Source organism: Phyllopteryx taeniolatus, chromosome 16 (assembly GCF_024500385.1).
Source record: "Phyllopteryx taeniolatus isolate TA_2022b chromosome 16, UOR_Ptae_1.2, whole genome shotgun sequence".
NCBI lineage: Eukaryota > Metazoa > Chordata > Actinopteri > Syngnathiformes > Syngnathidae > Phyllopteryx > Phyllopteryx taeniolatus.
Genome location: NC_084517.1, coordinates 21,807,914 through 21,826,130, shown reverse-complemented (window position 1 = coordinate 21,826,130; position 18,217 = coordinate 21,807,914). Strand labels below are relative to the sequence as shown.

Below are 18,217 nucleotides of genomic sequence, written 5' to 3'. Positions count from 1 at the left end.
AAGGAAAAAAAAAAAAAAAAGAATGGACCAAGTGGACAATAAGAACCAGTTATTTATTAAATATAAATTTAAAATGACTTGCAAGCCAGACAGATGGCTATGATAGAGTAAAGAAGGACCACAAAGTTACAGAGAGCGCCGATTGGTGATCGGCGATGGATTACATGCGGCGTTTCCACTCGCCCTCGTGCACGTCGAGCGCACTCGCACATAGAATGGAGGCAGATGAGCTGATGCATACAGCACGAGAGGTGTCACCATGTGGATAAAATGAATGATCGGATTATATTAGCGGAATGGCTTCAGTGGCACAAAAGTGAATCTTCTCCCAGCTAATTGTAAATAATCGCAAACAATTCACGATGAGGAAAGGCCAAAACAAAAGATACAATGTTAGTTGGTGTGGATGACGAAGCGGATGGAACCAGCAATGGGAATGTTAAGCTGTGAAGCTGATGATGTGTTAGTGCTGTTCATTCCAAGCCTCTCACTGTGCTTCCTCTCCTTTAACACACACGCACAAAATTCTAACACCTCTCAGTCAAAAAAGAAAGTGTTCAGACAGACTCCACTCTGGAATACAATTTTAAAAAATCAACATGCGTTTTTTTTTTTGTCTTTTTAGCCCCCATCGTAATTAGTATTTTCTTATTTCATTGATAAGAGACTATTTGTGAAGGAGGAAATACAAGGAACCGGTAACGAGATGTGGGATAGCTCACCCCTTTGCAGTGTCACCCACTCCCACACTAACGTAAAGATCATCACATTAGTTCACATTGCCACGACATGACAGTGAGGTGGAGGTGTGTGCGCGTGAGTGTAAGAGAGTAGTAGTGTTTGAGGCCTGATCACAAGCAAGCAGCAGCAGCTTTCAGTCGAAACAGATGAGCTGCGCCTCCGCACTGCCGGGGACCACCTGGGCAGGGGGCTGCGGCGGCGGCTGCTGCTGCTGCTGCTGCTGAGCCGGTTGCTGCGGGCCACCAGGGGGAGCCACCTAGTGCAGGGATATAAAGAAGAAAATTTATAGTTGTTGGCAACAACTATAAATGTTGTGGAGACCGTCAAATTTTAAAGAAGGGTTTGGTGCTTCAGGCCCATCGCAAACCAAGCAACTGAGCCCCCGCAACGCTCCAGACACGCCGCCACAGAAATGCTCCATGTACAGTTTTCTGCACTGTCTATTATTTTTTTATTGAGCCGCAAAAACATGGCGCGATTGTGAAAGAAGGGGGCGGCCACAACGAAGAGGAAACGGGTGAGGATAAGGTGAGCGTGGCTATTTTGAGAGGCCGTCGGCAACGATCCATTGGCCCATTCGCTGACATTGCCGTGCGACAGACACGCTGTATACTTTTCTTTCTCGCCACAGGTAGACAAGGCCGGCGTCGGCCCGTTACCTCTAAAAACATCACTTTTCGGGAAACTGGGAAAAAAAACACGTTTGCTGCACTGTTAACCTTGCATCATCAAAAAGGGCATGCAACTTTCAACCCTTTACATTGGTTAATATTTTTAAAATAAACCCACATGGGGACTGACTAAAAAGTTACTGATTTGTGGGAAAATAGGAAATTGAACAAATTTGGACATTGGAGGTTTTGGCCAACGCCAGCGATATATTGTAACAGGTGAAATTATACTTTTATTATTGAAACTAATCAGACTATAGTAGCCTGATGAGGAATAAACATTTTTGATTGGATTTTGCTGCTTGTGTTCACGTATATGTTTATGGTGTAGATTGTTTTTACATGTTTATTGTGAATACATTGTTCTGTTGTTTTCAAAGTGTGTATCTGTGATTTCTTTTTGGCGCTAGCAAGATAATCTCTAATCATAACTATTTTGGTCACGATAATTGGAAATTGTCACATGGTTTCATCTCTGGCATGTGCCGGTTATCAGAAGCTAACACCGTTTTACTGTCGAAGCATTACAAGGCGTTGCACCTGCAAACAAAAGAGGTAAAAGAGTCTTAAGAAGCAAGTGACCTGTTGGTACATGGGCTGCTGGCCGGACATGTACGGCTGTTGGACGGCCAAGTTGGGGTCCTGCCCCGGAAGTGCCGAAATCATGTTCTGCATGCTGTAGGGCGGGTAGCCCATGTAGCCCATGCCGTTGGTGTGGCCGGCTTGGGGCATGGGGGGTAAGCTCTGGGCCTGCGACGCCACATTCTGCGCAGGAGAGAGAGAGAGCACAAAACTTATTTATCTTTTAGTTTGATTAGAATCGAACAGCCTTGATTTGAACTAGGGCAAGCAGACCTGGTAGCCTTGCGTGGGTGTGGGCTGGTAGTTGGAGTAGGGCGTACTGGTGGTTGGCGGGGCCTGACCTGGAGGCGGAGCGGGCTGTCCATTGCTGGCAGCAGGTTGATACATGTATGCGTTCACCATATTGGGATCTGTACAAGCAGAAGACAAAATCCATAAGAAACCAATCGAGTCGAGTTGAAAAGCGACGCCTCGCGCTACCTGCGGCACCAGTGGGCATGGCCTGGTACTGCGGCGGCGCGCCCTGGCCCGGCTGGCTCATGTAGATGTTGTGCATAGGGGAACCCTCCACCGAGTTGGCTGGACTGAAGGTGCCAGGGTAGCTGGGCGGAGCGCCAGGCTGGTACACCACCCCGCCGGATACGTTGGGGGGCAAAGACTGCATCTGTAAAAGACCACAGAAACCTGTTAAATCCTCTTTTGTTTTGTGGGTCAGTTTTACAGGAAACTTCAACAAGCAGGGAGTGAGCCTCCCATTCATTTCCTCAAAGGGATATGATCGTCTTACATTTCTTTGACAGCGAAAGACTGAGAACAGGCTCATAGGACTGTGAATTCGGTGTGCGTGTTGACCTGTGCGTAGGGCAGAGAGAAAGCGGGCATCTGAGCTCTCATCTGGATGGTGTGCTTCTGCTGCTCCAGACGCAGCTGGCGCTCCTTCTCCTGCTCCTGCAGGCGCTGGATGGCCAGCTGCCGTTGCATTTCCAAGTACTCCTACGGCCACAAAAATACGAGCTTTGCTTTTTAGGGATGACAGCATTTCCCTCCCATTTGCAGGGTGTCAAAAGTGTTTTGGACAATTGAGGTAATTGTCAGTAATACCGTCATTCTAAATAACTGGATGAAAATCCAAAGTGCAGTGCACCAAATTTCAACTTTCCTCCCTCTGGAAAGGCTTTGCATTTGTTACATTTGCTACAGTATCAACCCCATGCTAAATGACATTTATTTGCAAAATATAGCCAAGTTCAACATACGGTGACTTTTAAAAAGGCGACTGCTTGTATTGTGAATTGTGTTGTTTTGTTGCTCCCAATGCAAAAAAAAGTATTTCATTATGCAGATGCATTGACCAAAGCTAGGAAATTGAACAAATTTGGACATTGGAGGTTTTTGGCCAACGCCAGCAATAAGTTAAAAATAACAGAGGACAATTCCTGCTGAATTAATTTATTAAAAATCATTCTGTTTATGTAATATTCTGTCTTGAGATGTTTTAGGTGTCAACTGTACTGTAATAATGACGACCATTATCAAAAAAGAAGTGTGTAATGAAAGTACTACCAGTTTCACTTTTTTTGAAAATTGAACTACTGAATAAATTCTATTTCCAGAATATTCAAATTTATCTCAAAGCACCTGTTTTCCTCCCTTATTCACTATGTAGGTTGAATAATTATGAATGAGACTGTATATTTACAATCTTAATTGCCCAAATACTAACACTGGAGGCAACGCTGTATAAGATATGAAGTCTGCAATTCCCAAATGTCATATTTTCTGCACTTTACTCACATGCTGATTGCTTTATTTCAAATCCCGTGTGGCCTATCCAATAACTGTATCCATTACCTGCTTCTTCTGCCGCATGATCTCCAGTTTTTGCGCCAACTGGATCTGCCTTTGCCTCTCCGCCTCCTCGGCGGCGCGGCGCAGTTTCTCCCTGTGCTCGTCACGAAGGGCGTTGAGCGCCGCACGAGCGTCGCGCACTTGCGCCAGCTTGTCCTGCAGCCCCTCGTAGTACACTGCAGGTACCGCAGATTATGTATCATTGGACATGCCCCCCTAAAAAAACTCATTCCGACATCACTCACGCCGCTTCTCGTCGAGCTGGTTGAGGATGTCCAGCAGCTGCGGGTGCATGTTGTTGATGGACTGGAAAAGGGACAGGACGGCGCTGTCGTTGGTGATGCTGCGCCCCCGCATGTGGTTGCTCTTCATGCGGTTCAGGAAAGTGGTCACGGCGTTCTGCAGGGCCTTCAGAAACTGCTCGTGGTTCTCCTCCGACTCGCCGTTCTGGTACTGCTGCTGGAGCCGGCCATATTGGGCAGGTTAAGAGTCACGTCACGTCGATCAATAAGATACAGCGCAGCCGGAGAGTATTGGCAAAAAAAACGGTCGGGACCCCTGCTGTACGACATCCCCCGTGCGCATACCTCCACTATGCTGACGGGCTGCGCGGGCACGTGCGCTTCTACAGGCTGACTGATCGGCGGCAGCGGCTCGGCCAATGGCACGGGGGCCGGCGCCGAGGGTGTGGGGCTCTTGCGGGCCTCCTCCTGCTTCTTCTCCCAGTACGTTCTGTTGAGGTAACGGGCCAGCTGCAACCATGTCACATAGTAAGCCGCGTTCAATAAACGGCGAAAAGTGTTGAAAGTTGGGGCGCTCGTAAGCCAAGGTACCACTGTATTAAGAAACCAAGTAACAAACATGAATTTACCTCAGGGTCGACTTCTTCAGCTGACGGAGCAGAGGAATTCTAGAGTGTAGCGTTCATATTAAGTCAGTAAACAAAAGTACCACGGCGGATTATCAAGGTATGGGTGTGAAGCACATCTTACCACAGGGGACGTGTAGAGGGTGCTGACTGGGGGTGCTGAGGAGGTGACCGGGGTGGGGTCCGCCTTGGGATACACGGTGTACGAGTTCTTCTGCCTCTGCGAGTGCACACTCGGCTTTGTTACACACTGTTGTCCATAATCAGGCTGTAGAAACTTAAAGTGCGTGCGCGGCGACGCGCCCCTACCATTCGCTCTTTCTCCTCGGCCTCGCTTTGGGAGAGCGCGATGGCCAGCTGCAGCTCTTCCTCCTCCTGCAGCGCTGTCTCATCTCTTTTTGGAGGCATCTGGACACCAAAAGGAAACACTTGAAATCGTACACACTTAGCAGTACAAGTCACTTGTGCCACGCAGTTCCCGTTGACCAATTAGCCCACGTGCCCGTCAACTACGAGCCTTTACCTGTGACTGCTGGGACAGCGGGCTGGTGAGGTATTCCGGCGGCAGCTCGGCAGCGCCGGGACCGGTGGACGCCGGCTTGCTCTCGGCTTTCCTGAGCGGAGGAGAGAGGGAAGGGTGGCTGGTGAGGGGAGGGGAGGGGAGGGGTCGGGGGGAGGACAAACAACCTCGTGAATCAGCACACTGGAAACAACATCTGAAGTTGCGCAACGTCCGCTGACATGACGCACACCAGCACCATGTAATAAAATCCTGTAAAACGAGCCACTGAAAATCTACCTTTAGTGTGTTTCCAGTACAGCGGTGCCTTGACATATAACTCCAATCATCTTTCACATTGAAATGAATGGAAATCCTAATAATCGGTTCCAGTCATCCCGAAAAAGGCTTGAAATGTGTTTTGGTTTTAAAATAAGTCAGTTTTGGTTGTCTGTCTACAGGTTTTGCTGCAACGTTTGTGTTCAAATCTAAGTTGCTTATAGGGTGATGACTTCTACGACATTGATGCGAATTTTGTTAGCCCGTGGCGTTTGTCATTCTGTGAAAGCGTTAAGCCAGCGCACTTTTGTTCGGCAAAATTATGTGGTTTGGTTAATTACACACTGAGGAATTCTCTCTTTTGTTTTCCAGTAGAGCGTTGCAATAAACAGCTTGACGTAAGCACTTGACCTCCTTTTTGAAGAAGTGTTCACAATCTGCCAAACTGCTAACAACATTTTGGATGTCTTGTTTAGCTACTTGCAAAGGTCAAAATATTGTGGGGGGGAGGGGGGCACTCAGCTCAGAAGGATGGACTGCTAACTATAATCCTTGCTAATGGGGACCACAATGCAGCCCCACTGGACATCATAATATTTGTCCTCATGCATACAATCTAATACCGGGTTCCTCGGTTTACTAATTACTTTTTGAGGTGAAGCACGGCGCACAATGGACTTGTTTGCACAGTGGCGTAAGAATACGTGGTCACACAGCGCAAGAACGCTTACCTACCGCCATAAGAACAGAACTCCATCGTAAACCGTGGACCACCTGTACTGCCAGCTAGTAGTACAAGAATGTGGACGTGCTTTTATTGTATTCACATATTCAGGGGACTCACTTGTTCAGCAGCTCAAAGCAGGGCTCGCACACGCGGACCTCCTTCTCGATTCCAAACTTGGGAATGGTGGAGTACTTCGAGGAACACTTGCCGCAGAAGATCTGCCCGCAGGCTCGACAGTGGTGCTTTGAAAAGGAAGAGAGATCGCAATCCAGGTCGGGCTCGGCACGCGGGCCATAAAAATATTGCAGGCGCTGGCGACTGAATGAACTGTCCCATTTCCAGGCAGGCCCCGCCTACCTTTCTTGTCATCACCCCAAACTGGACTCTGCACCGGTGGCAATCCTCAGCGTCAACCCAGTCTGGGGCCTGGATGGACAAAAGCGCACATGCGGCTTGTTTTGTCGGCTATGCAGTACAAAACAACATGGAGCTTTGTCGCTTCTTTATGAGTACCAAGACAATAAGTACAACGGTACCTCGACTTTCTAGTTCATGACCAAGTTTAGTCAATGTACTCGTGAATGAATTGAAATGCCTTTAATCCATTCCAGCCCACCCCCCAAAAAACAAAAACAAAAATACATTGTTACATTTTAAACAAGGAACAACAACTGTATAAAAAATAACTGGTTGTACCAAGTGTATTTACAGTACAGACTAGTATGTGTGTTAATTGGGTGCCTTTAAGGGGCGTGGCAGAGTGAGTGACATCAGGAGCTAGAGTAGGCTGGAGTCCCTGTGAGTGTTTACTCCATTTACACCCCCCCCCCACCCCCCCATTTCACTCAAGCAGCGACGTATCCAATTTTGGCAAAAACAACAAGCGACAAGTATTGAAATGTCAAAATTAATGCTGTGAATAGTGTTCTTCATTATTAAAAAAACAAACCTAGTGCTGGCCTAAGACTTTTGCAGACTACTGTCTATATGACAAATAAATATGACCCAAAATTGATAAAATCTTACTCGTTCTGCTGCAAACATCGCATCGCTCTCCTTAAACTCGGGGAACACGTGACCTGCAGATGAAGAATGTTTGTCACGCGCTGCACATTCATCAAAAGCGAACATTCCACAGTGATCGTGACATCATCTGCTTGCTAGAATTCTGAGAGAGGCCTCACAGGATCAATGGATGTTCTTTTTAACTCAACTTATTACATCCTAGCCTTATATGGTGCGGCTATTAGAGAGACACGAACACGGCCACTGACCTTCCACTTTCATGATCTGATAGGTGTCTTGCACCACTTTGTACTTGGGCTCGTTGCGGAAGGCGTGGGCCCAGGCTTGGATTAAGTAAAGGATTTTGCTGCGGACATTTGGTTCCGTCTGTTTCTGGTGCAAGGAAAATTACATTAAAAAAAAAACACACACACACATTTTTAAGCACAGCGAAACAGCACGAAGGAGGTTAAGGAGGTTAATGAAAAATACAATCTATTCACAAATCAGTTGAGAGGTTTTCACTTAATTTTAGTTGTATGTAGTGCTTTTATAGTGGACTCTTTATACTTACATGATAGTTTAAAATGTTATGTTACTTAGAACTGTTCCACTGTCACATAATAGTGGCACACGAAACAGTTGAGACACACACACACGAAAAAAAATGTGGACGGTCACGTGACACCATGATGAGAACATCCAATATTTGCCAGTTTACGCCTGAATGTTTGCAGGCTCGGAGGAGTTTTGAGCTAAACTAAGATCACATGCATTTGATGGTGAATGTATACAGTATATTCCGGAATTACACGTCACCTTGATCAGATCCTTCAGCTCTTCCATAGTTTGTTTACTTGCCACCTCATCGTGAACCGTCTGCCCGCAGTTCTTTACCACAGACTCAAGGACCTGAAGAGGAAGGAACTGTTGTTTACTTTTGTTTTTTCGACTTCTTTGAACACACCACCGGTTGCACCATTGCCAGTAACAGAACGTGATGTGTTCAAATATTGCAACGCTGTAATCATTTCACAGTTAATTTGAACTAGAGCGGAAACATTTTACCTCAAGTGCGTAGAGGGCCACATGTGGATTTTTGTCATTCAGTTTCTTCTTGATAGCGCCAATTGCATATTTAGCCCTTTTGGGAAACAAACAAATCAGTGAATTGATCAAATAAAATTGAAGACAATAAATCAATGAATTTACAGTGACATACTGGGTGTCTCCTTGTCGAATGAGATCGCAGATTTGCAGGATGGATTCCCAGTCGGTTTCCAGCAGCAGCTGACTGGTGGCCTTGTCTGCAAAAAACATCACAGAGATGAAACGTTTTACCAATAAATTGTGATTATCGCTGATACCGTATTTATCGTCCCTGGGAGTGAACGGCTCTGTCGCCGGCTCTTTATATTTTAAGACGCCGCAGTGTTATTAGCGATAGCATTGGGAGCTCACAGGATGAAGGTGGGTGTTAATGATATTTGATATGATTCCACCTTGCTTGAAAATCATTACAGTCACGTAACTACTCGGGCTGCCCCGAGCCGCTAAAAAACTGGAAATCAGGACCGATAAGTAAAATCTCCAATACTTATTTGAGCAGGGGGGTGTAGACATTTTATATACCCACTTTAGATATGTATTTAAATGGCTTTATGGAAAACAAATGACATTATTGTATTTGCGGATGGAGATGATTCCACACGGACGTGTCCACAACTGCATTGTTTTTAATGACTTTTTATTTAAGCAAAATGTTTTTTATAATCCCTGCTGATTTTATCTAGCGTTAAACATGAGGTGCTGTATACAGAACGAACGATGTTTATGATCCCGGTGAAACCCTTTTGTTTTAACAAACAAAATGACAACAATGATTCCTTTTACCTTATTTTTCTACAAATAGTTTAGTGAAGGAACCAGTTGTCTGATTTTAGAAAGCGATGTATTCATTGATTAATTAAAGCTAAAGTACTGCAAAATAACTGCATAAACTAAACAGACCAGTGATTTGTAAAGTGTGGTACACAGCATCCCTCTACTGGTATGTGAAAGAAACACTGCTTCAGGACATTTTCAGTTATATTTAACTTCAGTACATTTGCATTTAATCTTTATGAACTTACTTTTTTAACCATTTTTATATGCAATACAATTTATTTGAATCATTATTAAGGTGGTTTGTCCCCTTTATATAAGCGCAGTACTAATATTCGAAGTGCATTTTGCAGTAGCTCCAAAAATATCAAATATACTTTGTGGAGACCTCCCGTTTTTGATTAGCACTTAGGTCTACTATACTACTGTATTTTGTTAGTCATTATGGTGTTACTAACCGTGAACTATCCAGACAATCGGGTCTAGGACCATTAGAATAGCTTTTATAAATATCATCACCTTATTGGCACTGCTAAAGAGGTATTGATTTAACCTTATTGAAATGATTATAGTGACTAGTCCTGTAAAAACAAGGCAAATGTGACATCATTGTTTTTCGCAGCTTTTGGTGGTCACGTTGACGTTTGTTTATTATCAGTATGAGAGGAATGGTGTGTATGCGCTTAGTTCAAATGACAAGCCGTTAAGATTGTCATAAGTGGAACTCACTTGAAAAATGATGGTATCATTCTTGCGCAACGGCCATTTAAACAAACAATGTGCGATTGTACCGCCGGTTATGAATCTGCGCGAGCTAATTTCTGCCTTCGTCATCATGGGCCAATTTTGTTAGCGGCAGGCTAAAATTAGCTTTGGCCTCAGCGCCAGAGCCCCAGCTCGTAACAATACACGGTTAACAAAAACACCGCACTTTTTGCTAACACCGTCAACAACTAACATGACCACTTCGTCTTCGTAACTTACCCAGAAGCCTTTCGAATGAACCTCCGCCTTTCCCCATGGTTGACCGAGAGTCGGAAAGTCGCTGTCGAGGTGTGCGTTTCTCCCCCGAACTCACCGTCCGCTGTTATTTTCACCGTTTTAGCTGAGTGGCTAACGGCTAGCGTCAAGTAGCCACGGAACAGAACACACAGCTGTGCGCTGTTTCCCACTTCACACTTCCGGTAGAGAGACGTCACCGCACCAAAGGGGATGGCGCCCTCTAGCGTAAATCAATAGCACTAATCTATCCCTTGTCGATAAATACTACATAAAAAAATAAACAAACACGGATCACCATGCACCTTATTTTAGACCTTATCACTTCTGTTTTATGTCTATATTTTAAAAAGAAATATTTTAAAATATAAGTGATATGTCTATTTTTTTCCATTTTCCACACCAAGTACCACCTAAGTAAATACTCTCCAAATACTCTCCAAGTGCCAATATAATGACCAACGTTAAAATGCAGTAAAAGGGCCGGATGTTCATAAAAAAAAAAAAAAAAAACGTGAAAGGTTTTATTTCTAAATATTATATGCTATATTACTGTAATCCTCTGTGACATTACGCAGTTGGAAGATTAACACTTATTCTGTGTTGCTCTACTGTGCTCTCTGCCCTTACCGTCTATTCATCAGCAAACCCTTCATGCCCATTGTCACTTTAAATATGATTCAATTGTACAGTGGCTGCCTTACTGTACTCGACAGTGAGCCTCAATCAGCTTTGTTCCAGGCTGACGTAGGTCATGCATGAGTCACTACCTGGCACCCGGATCACTGGCACTCATTGTTTTTCAGGCGCATCATCAAGTTCTATTGTGTTATTCCAGCTGCTGTTGTAGAGATGTAAAACAAGCATTTTGATTTTTAAATAGGAATATCTTATGTAAATTAGAGGGTATATTTTTCATCTTTCTGTACTGGGAGGAGGATGGCAGAGACAACACTACAAGCATTCGCTCATTGTTCTATTGTTCTGAAAGCCAGTGAAAAGCCAGTGTGCTGTTTACTTGAAATGAGCAAAACAAATGTTCAAAAGTTTGAGGTCAACCAGACAGGGAGCCACTTAACCGCCCCGTTGTTGTTTTCTTACCACATTAACAATGTATACTCTAGACTGTATTTCTGATTAATTGTAAAAAAAAATTTTTATATTTGCTGGTTTGTTGGTTGCTCGACAGTCGTAAATGCAGCACTTTCTCCAGTTTGAGTTCTGATTCTGTTTTTATTTGTTGCTGTTTGTTCCCGCGGGTACTCAGACTTCTTCCCACACTCCAAAAACATGCAAGTTAGGTTGAATGAAAATTCTCAATTGTCCGTAGGTGGGATTGTGAGTGTGCATGCTTGTCTATATGTGACCCGCAATTGACTATTGACTAGTCCAGGGTGTACCCCACCTCTCGCCCAAAGTCAGCTAAGCTCCAGCTCGCGCATAACGAGGAAAAGCAGCAGGGAAGGATGAATAAATCTTCATTGAAAAAACAACAACTTTTTATTCAAATATCAGGACATTTCTAAGGGAACCCAAAACGTTGCACGGTAGTGTAAATGCTATGCAAAAGCGGGAAAAGAAACGTTTTACATGAGTAAAGGCCAAATGTTTTATTGTATTTTACAATAACAAACATAGAAGAAAGGGTTATTTAATCATGCGTGGAGTTCCATTTCTCTAAGCCTGCTGAACAACATTAAATATCAAGAGGAGGGTGAAACAGGCTTGTCATCATTTGGTGGGGGGGCTTGTAGTCGGGCGTGTTAGACGTAGCCTTTAACCTGAGAGGCGGGTGCCCGGCGAGGGCTGCTTTCTCCACTACTGAAGGTGGGCGAGCCAGGCATGCCGGGCGGACTGGAGCCGGCGTACAGCAAAGACCCGCCGACCAGGAGCAACGCCGCCGCCCCCCAGCCGATGTAGAGGCCCGGGCCCAGTTCGCGCTTGTGCGGGGCGGCCACGTGCGGGTCGTAGAAATCCCTGATGATGGAGTGGGCGGTCCAGCAGACGGGCACCAGGAAGAGGAAGCCGGCGACGGCGAAGAGCACCCCCGAGATACGGGCGATGCGCGCCTTGAGGCTGTTGACGCCCACGCACTTGGTGCACTTAGCCCCGAGCACCCCGAGAGCCAGAGCCACGGCGCACAGCATGACCGAGAGCACCGTGAGGCCCCGGGCAGCCTGCATGTCGCTGGGCAGCGCCAGCATGCTGTCGTAGACCTTACACTGGATCTGACCCGTGCTCTGCACGATGCAGTTCATCCACAGGCCTTCCCAGATGATCTGAGCGGTCACCAAGTTGTTGCCGATGAAGGCGGTGACTCGCCAAAGAGGGACCAGGATCACGACCGCCCCGGCCACCCAGCCCAGGATGGACATGATGAGGCCTACCAGCTGCATGCCCGTGGTCGCCATGTCGTTGGAATGCGGAGGTTTTCAAATAAGTCTCTGCTTGTTGAGTGCAGTCCTTTAAGTCGCGTTGCACTGCGGACTCCTTGGTCTCTAGGTGATGATGTTCCTCAGCTTAAACCAGGACGGGTGATCTACAGGCCAGAAAATGACCAAAAACAAATGTTTTGATGACATTCTACTTCTGAGCAAGGTGCAGAGAGGGCTTAGGTTTGAATTTCAGACCTTAACACATTTCCCCACATGCTTGAGAGATTTTGTTATGGTGCGATGAAGCCAAGGTGTAACTTTTGGACCGGAATTCCAAAAGATATATTTGGCAAAAAAAACACAGTACTGGTCATCGCTAAAAGAACACGATTGCCACACCGCAGTGAAGCGTGGTGGCGGCATCATTGAGGGTATTACATGGAAATAGAAAATAGTTGTTTATTTCAATTTGGTTTTAGGTCACATTAATGGTGGAAAAAAAACTGAAATGATTTCTCTTGGTCTTATTTTTTGTTGTATCAGAAAAACCTGGCATTTGAGCAGGGTGTGTAGACTTTTTACATCCACTGTTGGCTCCAGTTCACCCATGGATGGACATTGTATTTGTTTCTAACCACATTCAAAGACTAATCAAGCATATGGTTAGCATAACTATTTAGACCGGGGCCTGTGTTTCGTGGATTCCAAGGAGTAGCACAGAGAAAGGCCTTCTTTGACGGGCGGCGGCTGTGGGTGTCGAGCTAAGCGGCTAATCTCGGAAAAAGCACCGAGCCACTCGGGGAGGGAACACAAGCGAGCTTTCATGGAGCTGTTTTGGAGTGGGCCACAGCAAGAACCACGTCAGTCCCTAGCCACATTTGACTATTGCTGGGAATCAAACTTTTCAATAATATTAACAATCTTTGAATATCGATTAAGAAGTTGCTGACTTTAGCGAAAGCGACTTCTCTGAAACGTTGCGGAAGAAAGAACCCATCTCAAATACGTTAGCGGTGGATGTCCATAACGATAAGGTCCTTCTTTTTTTGTGTGAATAATTCATGAATTCTCAGAAAACAATTCAGGCATATGCAGAAGATGAATATCTAAGCAAGTGGATTCAATCAGGAGGAGCTTTGTACTCTTATTGTTGCCACTCTTTCACATTAGGGGTGTAAAAAGCCTGATTGAAAACGTTGAATATTAATACCAATAATAACAATTTGCTGCAGTGGCTGTTTTTCTTTGAATAGATTTAACTGCTGAACATATCTCAACGCACATCAGGCTGGTGTTCACGTGTGTAATAAACAAAAAGGTGAAGAACATCAAAATGGCCCCTGCACACAGCATTTCCTCTATGTGGCCCTCAGTGGAAAACATTTGGCCTCCGCCGCTATACATAAAGACAGCAGCAAAGATTACATTTATGTGACTAGAAACCTATTTTTCTCGTGATTCCACCCAAAAACTCGAATAATTTACCTGAAACTGGACTCTCCCTGTCCTCAGCGGCTCTGTTTCACCGTATCAGGTGGTCTGACGTCTTCAAGGTGCAATGGGGGGAGTTGGCGTCAGAGCCTCGATCAGCGTCAAGTGGCAACGAGATGCTGCCCAGGCGATGTGACAGTGCACAGGCGTGTGTGTGTGTGTGTGTGTGCGTGTGTCACTGCGCCAATGTGTCTCCCGGTGCCTGGTGTACGAGCACAATAAGCTGCTGTTCGGTCGCAAACAACCCCACCTCCTTCGCCCTCTGTCTCAGTCCTGCTTTGGCCTCATGTCTGCCCATCTTCTGGCTTCATTGATGCTTTCAAGTGGGGACAACCTCTGCTCGAAGTCCAGCTATCTACCTTATCCAGTGTTCCTTCCAGTCCCCTTACACAGGACACATACGATTTGGGACTCCTTTGTCCCAAGAGTGACAAGTGTAAAGGAAAACCTTGACATGTTATAGAATGTGTCGACACTACAGAACCACTACGTTCTTTCCAGTGTGATCAGATGCTGCAAAAGCCGGAGCTAATGATGAGCGGGTCAGCATTTTTGCCGCCGTGCAGGTGACCGGGACAGAAGAACGGGTGGAGGCTGTCTGAGAACGTGTCGCTGAAGGTGTAAATGTGGACGCCCGTCTCGGCGCAGTAGAAGGACACACGGCCTTCGGCGTAGTCCACAAAGACGCCAACCTTTCTGGGCCTCTGCTCCACCGCCACCGCGCTCGACGGAGAGGTGTTGGCGACGTACCGCCCGCCCGCCTTAAGGCTAAGAGTCCAGAAACCGTTGGCCGGGCACACGGTGAAGCGGCCCTTCCTGTTGATGGACTGTCGGACGGCGCCCAAGCTCCACTCCGTCTTCTCGCCGACCTCCACCTCCCAGTAGGATCTCCCGCTGCTGAAGCTCTCCTTGGCGAGGACGTTGGCCACGCGATCGAAGCGTTTGGGGTGGTCCGGCACCTCATGGCGCTTGTCGCTCTGCCTCACCTGTTTTCTGTCGTCCGAGATCGAGAGGGAGGGGTGGGCCGTCTTGGCGCTTAGATTGATATCCACTGTAAGAAAGGAGGTCAAAGTGCATGAGCTCTTGGATGCCGGCGGAACACAAGTGATGGGATGGGCAAATTAAATGATGGAGGGGGCCCACAAAATTTCGTCAGAGCGACCAGGGGGCCAGATAGGAGCGCGCGCACTTCCTAACCAGAAAATACGGCTATTTAGTCTCTAGCTAGTCAATGAAATATTTACATATTTCACTATGGGAACATTTGTTTCTAAATCCAAACAAGCAGACTTTAGAGGTAAACTTTGCTTTATTCTGATAAGGTAACACAAACTTTAATTTTTGTCCAGATAAAAACTCACCAATATATCTCTCAATTCTTTTAAGTTCTGCGAAGCAAATAGAAACATGTCAGTATGTCAGTGTATTAGACCACAAGACGCTTAATGAAGTATTTGTAACAACCAACCTGATTTGGACAGCCTGTTGACTTCTACCTTTATCTTGGCCATCATTTCCGACAGCCCTCTCCTGGTGACCCCGACACAAGGGTCGGCTTCTATGGTAACCATGGACCAATCCTTCAACTGGACCGGTTGCACAGGAGGTACAATGCTCTGTAAGAAACACACAGGTAGTCAATATCAATGTTCTATCATGTGTCATGGTAGGAAGATGAAGGTAAATACCGTGGAGTCTCTTTGGAATTCATCCAGCTGATCACAGTTTTTTTCCGGAACCAGAAAGTCGGGTTCCGCAGTCTCCTTGGTCAGTTCCCGGATCTCCTGCTCCAGCTCCTTCACCAGGGTCTCGACATTCTGCTGCTCCTCCTTTTGACGTTCCTCGATGGCGACCACCACCGCTTTGTGGCTCTTCTCCATGGCGTGGACGAGGGCCGAGAAGACCTTATGGCTCTCTCTCACCTCTCTGAGGTAAGAGCTCTGATTGGACGACACAGCATCATCATCGAGGGAGTAAAATAAAGTAATGTAGGAATTATTTAGGTTTTTTTTTGTTTTTTTTTCAAACCTTACCTTTTGGAGTTCAAGAGAACTCTTCAACCTCTCAATCTTCTGCAGCCTCTCTTGAATCATTTGGTCTACATTGGTAACCTAAAGCATCAAACAATCATCACAAACGTGTTTTAAACTACAACCTCCAATTCCGTCAGATACTGCTGCCATATACAATGGGACCGTACCATTTTTGGTTGTAGGGTTGAGGAATTCAATGTTACCAACATGGAAAAAGACAAAAAAGAGAGAACCAAGTCCTCTGACAAAAGATGAAAACAAAATCATGGATCACTCCATATGTGTTCGTTATTCTGTCTGTTTGCTAGCTGGGCACTTCCTGGTTCACAAGGAATGACAGCCAATTACTGGATTGTACCACTTTGGATTCTTGGGTGGGGGGAACAGTTCAATCAGATGAAAGGGAGCGCGTACTTTAACTGATTCTAACCTCCGTCCAGTGGCTGCCTGTGCAACTTAGAATTCATTTTCAGATTCTTTTGTTTGTTTTTAAATCTCAAAATGGTCTGGACAGGACCATCTTTTCTGTCTGAGCTTGTTCCTGGTCGGTGTTTCAGGTCAGCTGACCGGCTGCTTCTGGACGTACCGACGGCTAAGTCTTTTTCTGTTGCTGGTCCCAAACTGTGGAACGACCTCCTTCTGCACATTAGAGAAGCAACCTAACTCGAATCGTCCATTTTCAAAACTCACCTTAAATCCCATTTTTATTCTTTGGCTTTCAACTCAGCATGAGATCCTCCACCTGTTTTGTTTCATATTTAAATAGTTTCATATCTTCTCTTTGTTTTTTATTGATGTTTATTTTCTTCCAATAATATATTAATAATCCCCCAAATTTGTGGTCACTACTCCGTGGGTTTCGCCTATTAACCCCTGCGATAAATGAGGGATTACTGGACTCTGGCTTCCTCCCACATCCTCAAAACATTCATTATTTTATGAAGGTATGAATGTCAGTGTATGATTGATATGTTCCTTGAGATTGTCTGGCGACCAGTCCAGGTTGTACAGCGCCTCTCGCCCTAAGTCAGCTGGGATTGTCTCCACCTCCTGAAATGGAAACTGATAACATACCGTCTCTTCATCTGGTGGTTTCTGCGGTCTGGTCTTCTTGCAATTGTTCGAGATCTCGGCCAGGATGCGGTTGACGCTGAGGTCGGGCCTGTTGGCGAAGAGTCTCCTGCAGCACGGGCAGTATCTGGACTGGTGCCACGTCCAGTAGTCGCTGAGGCAGGCCAGGCAGAAGCTGTGTCCGCAAGGGGTGGTGACTGGACTGCTGAAGATGTCCTTGCACAGAGAGCAGAGCAGAGACTTCTCGGGGAGGAGGCCCACGGTCGACGCCATCGGAGCTGGAAAGGGCAGCCGGGATGAATGGATGCAGGAAGAAAGAATACCCAAAGAAAATCCACAGAAGCACAGGGAGAACATCCAAACTAAATACAAGGAATGCCGGAGTCGAGATTCGAACTTCGAACCGCAGAAATGCGAGCACAGACGTGCTAACCATTAGCAAGCGGTACTACCCAGTACTACAGAAATACAAAGGGAAAATGGCTCTTTTTGTAAACAGTAAACTAGAGTTACTAAGTTTATTTCAAATATATATAAATGCTCATATTCCAACATTGAGGCTAGTACCAAGAGCCATAAAAAAGGGCAGGACAGGGACGCGAAGTTTCACACTTCTCCTGCCCTGTGAAATCCCTTGAGCGCTTCCCACGGTCCATTTTAAGCAGGATTGTTGTGTAGATCGAGCTAAACAATCAAGTGCAAACTTACAAAGAATGGACACGGCTATTTAGAATATGCAAAGCATGTGAACAAACAGGTATACGTCACACACATGGGTGACTACTGGATCACATCACGTAGGAGCTAATGTGCAACACAAAAATGCAAGTAGGGAAATGACTCTGAGGCCTCCCGCAAACTGATTATTTGTCGTGTTCACGGTTTATTTAAATGCCTCAAGTGCCATGGAGCAGGAAGTGTTACATTCTAGAAGAATGAGGGGTACATAAAAAGACAAGTATAATGAAGTGGAGCCTCACCTGTCCTGTCCAGAAGTCAGCTCGCGTCTCTCCACAGGCTCAAGACAAACAGGGAAGTACCGTATAGTTCTAATGTTTTATGCGGCACGAAGGTGTGTTGAGTCACTCTGCCGAAACAAACTCCACCCTGAAAGTTATCTGAGCGCCTCAATCAGCAAACACGA

General features: G+C 45.8%; 3 protein-coding genes across 5 annotated transcripts; all 3 read right to left on the bottom strand.

Moving 5' to 3' along the window:
• Positions 1 to 34: 34 nt before the first annotated feature.
• hgs (hepatocyte growth factor-regulated tyrosine kinase substrate) lies at positions 35 to 10,288 on the bottom strand. Of its 3 annotated transcripts, none has more exons than XM_061749527.1 (20): positions 10,089 to 10,288; positions 8,443 to 8,527; positions 8,289 to 8,364; positions 8,040 to 8,132; positions 7,490 to 7,613; positions 7,242 to 7,294; positions 6,573 to 6,641; positions 6,333 to 6,457; positions 5,234 to 5,351; positions 5,020 to 5,118; positions 4,835 to 4,930; positions 4,714 to 4,752; positions 4,430 to 4,594; positions 4,088 to 4,301; positions 3,846 to 4,018; positions 2,847 to 2,987; positions 2,475 to 2,658; positions 2,268 to 2,404; positions 1,995 to 2,177; positions 35 to 997 (listed from the first exon to the last, which is right to left on the bottom strand). In XM_061749527.1, the coding sequence occupies exons 1-20, from the start codon at positions 10,123 to 10,125 to the stop codon at positions 875 to 877; spliced, it is 2,334 nt and encodes a 777-aa protein (XP_061605511.1). In that variant the 5' UTR covers positions 10,126 to 10,288; the 3' UTR covers positions 35 to 874. The 3 variants fall into 3 exon arrangements, with proteins under 3 accessions (XP_061605511.1, XP_061605512.1, XP_061605513.1); XM_061749528.1 differs by having other exon boundaries at positions 4,088 to 4,298; XM_061749529.1 differs by having other exon boundaries at positions 7,490 to 7,607.
• A 1,296-nt stretch (positions 10,289 to 11,584) lies between these two features.
• cldnk (claudin k) lies at positions 11,585 to 12,514 on the bottom strand. The gene has a single exon (XM_061749566.1). The coding sequence runs from the start codon at positions 12,512 to 12,514 to the stop codon at positions 11,867 to 11,869; it is 648 nt and encodes a 215-aa protein (XP_061605550.1). The 3' UTR covers positions 11,585 to 11,866.
• Positions 12,515 to 14,475: 1,961 nt separating this feature from the next.
• On the bottom strand, positions 14,476 to 18,189 carry btr02 (bloodthirsty-related gene family, member 2). Its single transcript, XM_061749553.1, has 7 exons — positions 18,054 to 18,189; positions 17,077 to 17,351; positions 16,003 to 16,080; positions 15,658 to 15,909; positions 15,438 to 15,585; positions 15,331 to 15,357; positions 14,476 to 15,020 (listed from the first exon to the last, which is right to left on the bottom strand). The coding sequence occupies exons 2-7, from the start codon at positions 17,344 to 17,346 to the stop codon at positions 14,476 to 14,478; spliced, it is 1,320 nt and encodes a 439-aa protein (XP_061605537.1). The 5' UTR covers positions 17,347 to 17,351; positions 18,054 to 18,189.
• Between the last annotated feature and the right edge of the window lie 28 nt (positions 18,190 to 18,217).

Coding starts and splice junctions, on each gene's coding strand:
- hgs (XM_061749527.1), bottom strand. CDS start 10,125: ATGGGGAAAGGCGGAGGTTCATTCGAAAGGCTTCTGG. Junction 4,302..4,429: donor AGCCCGTCAGCATAGTGGAG/GTATGCGCACGG, acceptor GGCCGGCTCCAG/CAGCAGTACCAGAACGGCGA. Junction 2,178..2,267: donor CACCCACGCAAGGCTACCAG/GTCTGCTTGCCC, acceptor TCTCCTGCGCAG/AATGTGGCGTCGCAGGCCCA.
- btr02 (XM_061749553.1), bottom strand. CDS start 17,346: ATGGCGTCGACCGTGGGCCTCCTCCCCGAGAAGTCTCTGCTCTGCTCT. Junction 16,081..17,076: donor AACCACCAGATGAAGAGACG/GTATGTTATCAG, acceptor TTGATGCTTTAG/GTTACCAATGTAGACCAAAT. Junction 15,021..15,330: donor AAGAATTGAGAGATATATTG/GTGAGTTTTTAT, acceptor CCTTTCTTACAG/TGGATATCAATCTAAGCGCC.
- cldnk (XM_061749566.1), bottom strand. CDS start 12,514: ATGGCGACCACGGGCATGCAGCTGGTAGGCCTCATCATGTCCATCCTG.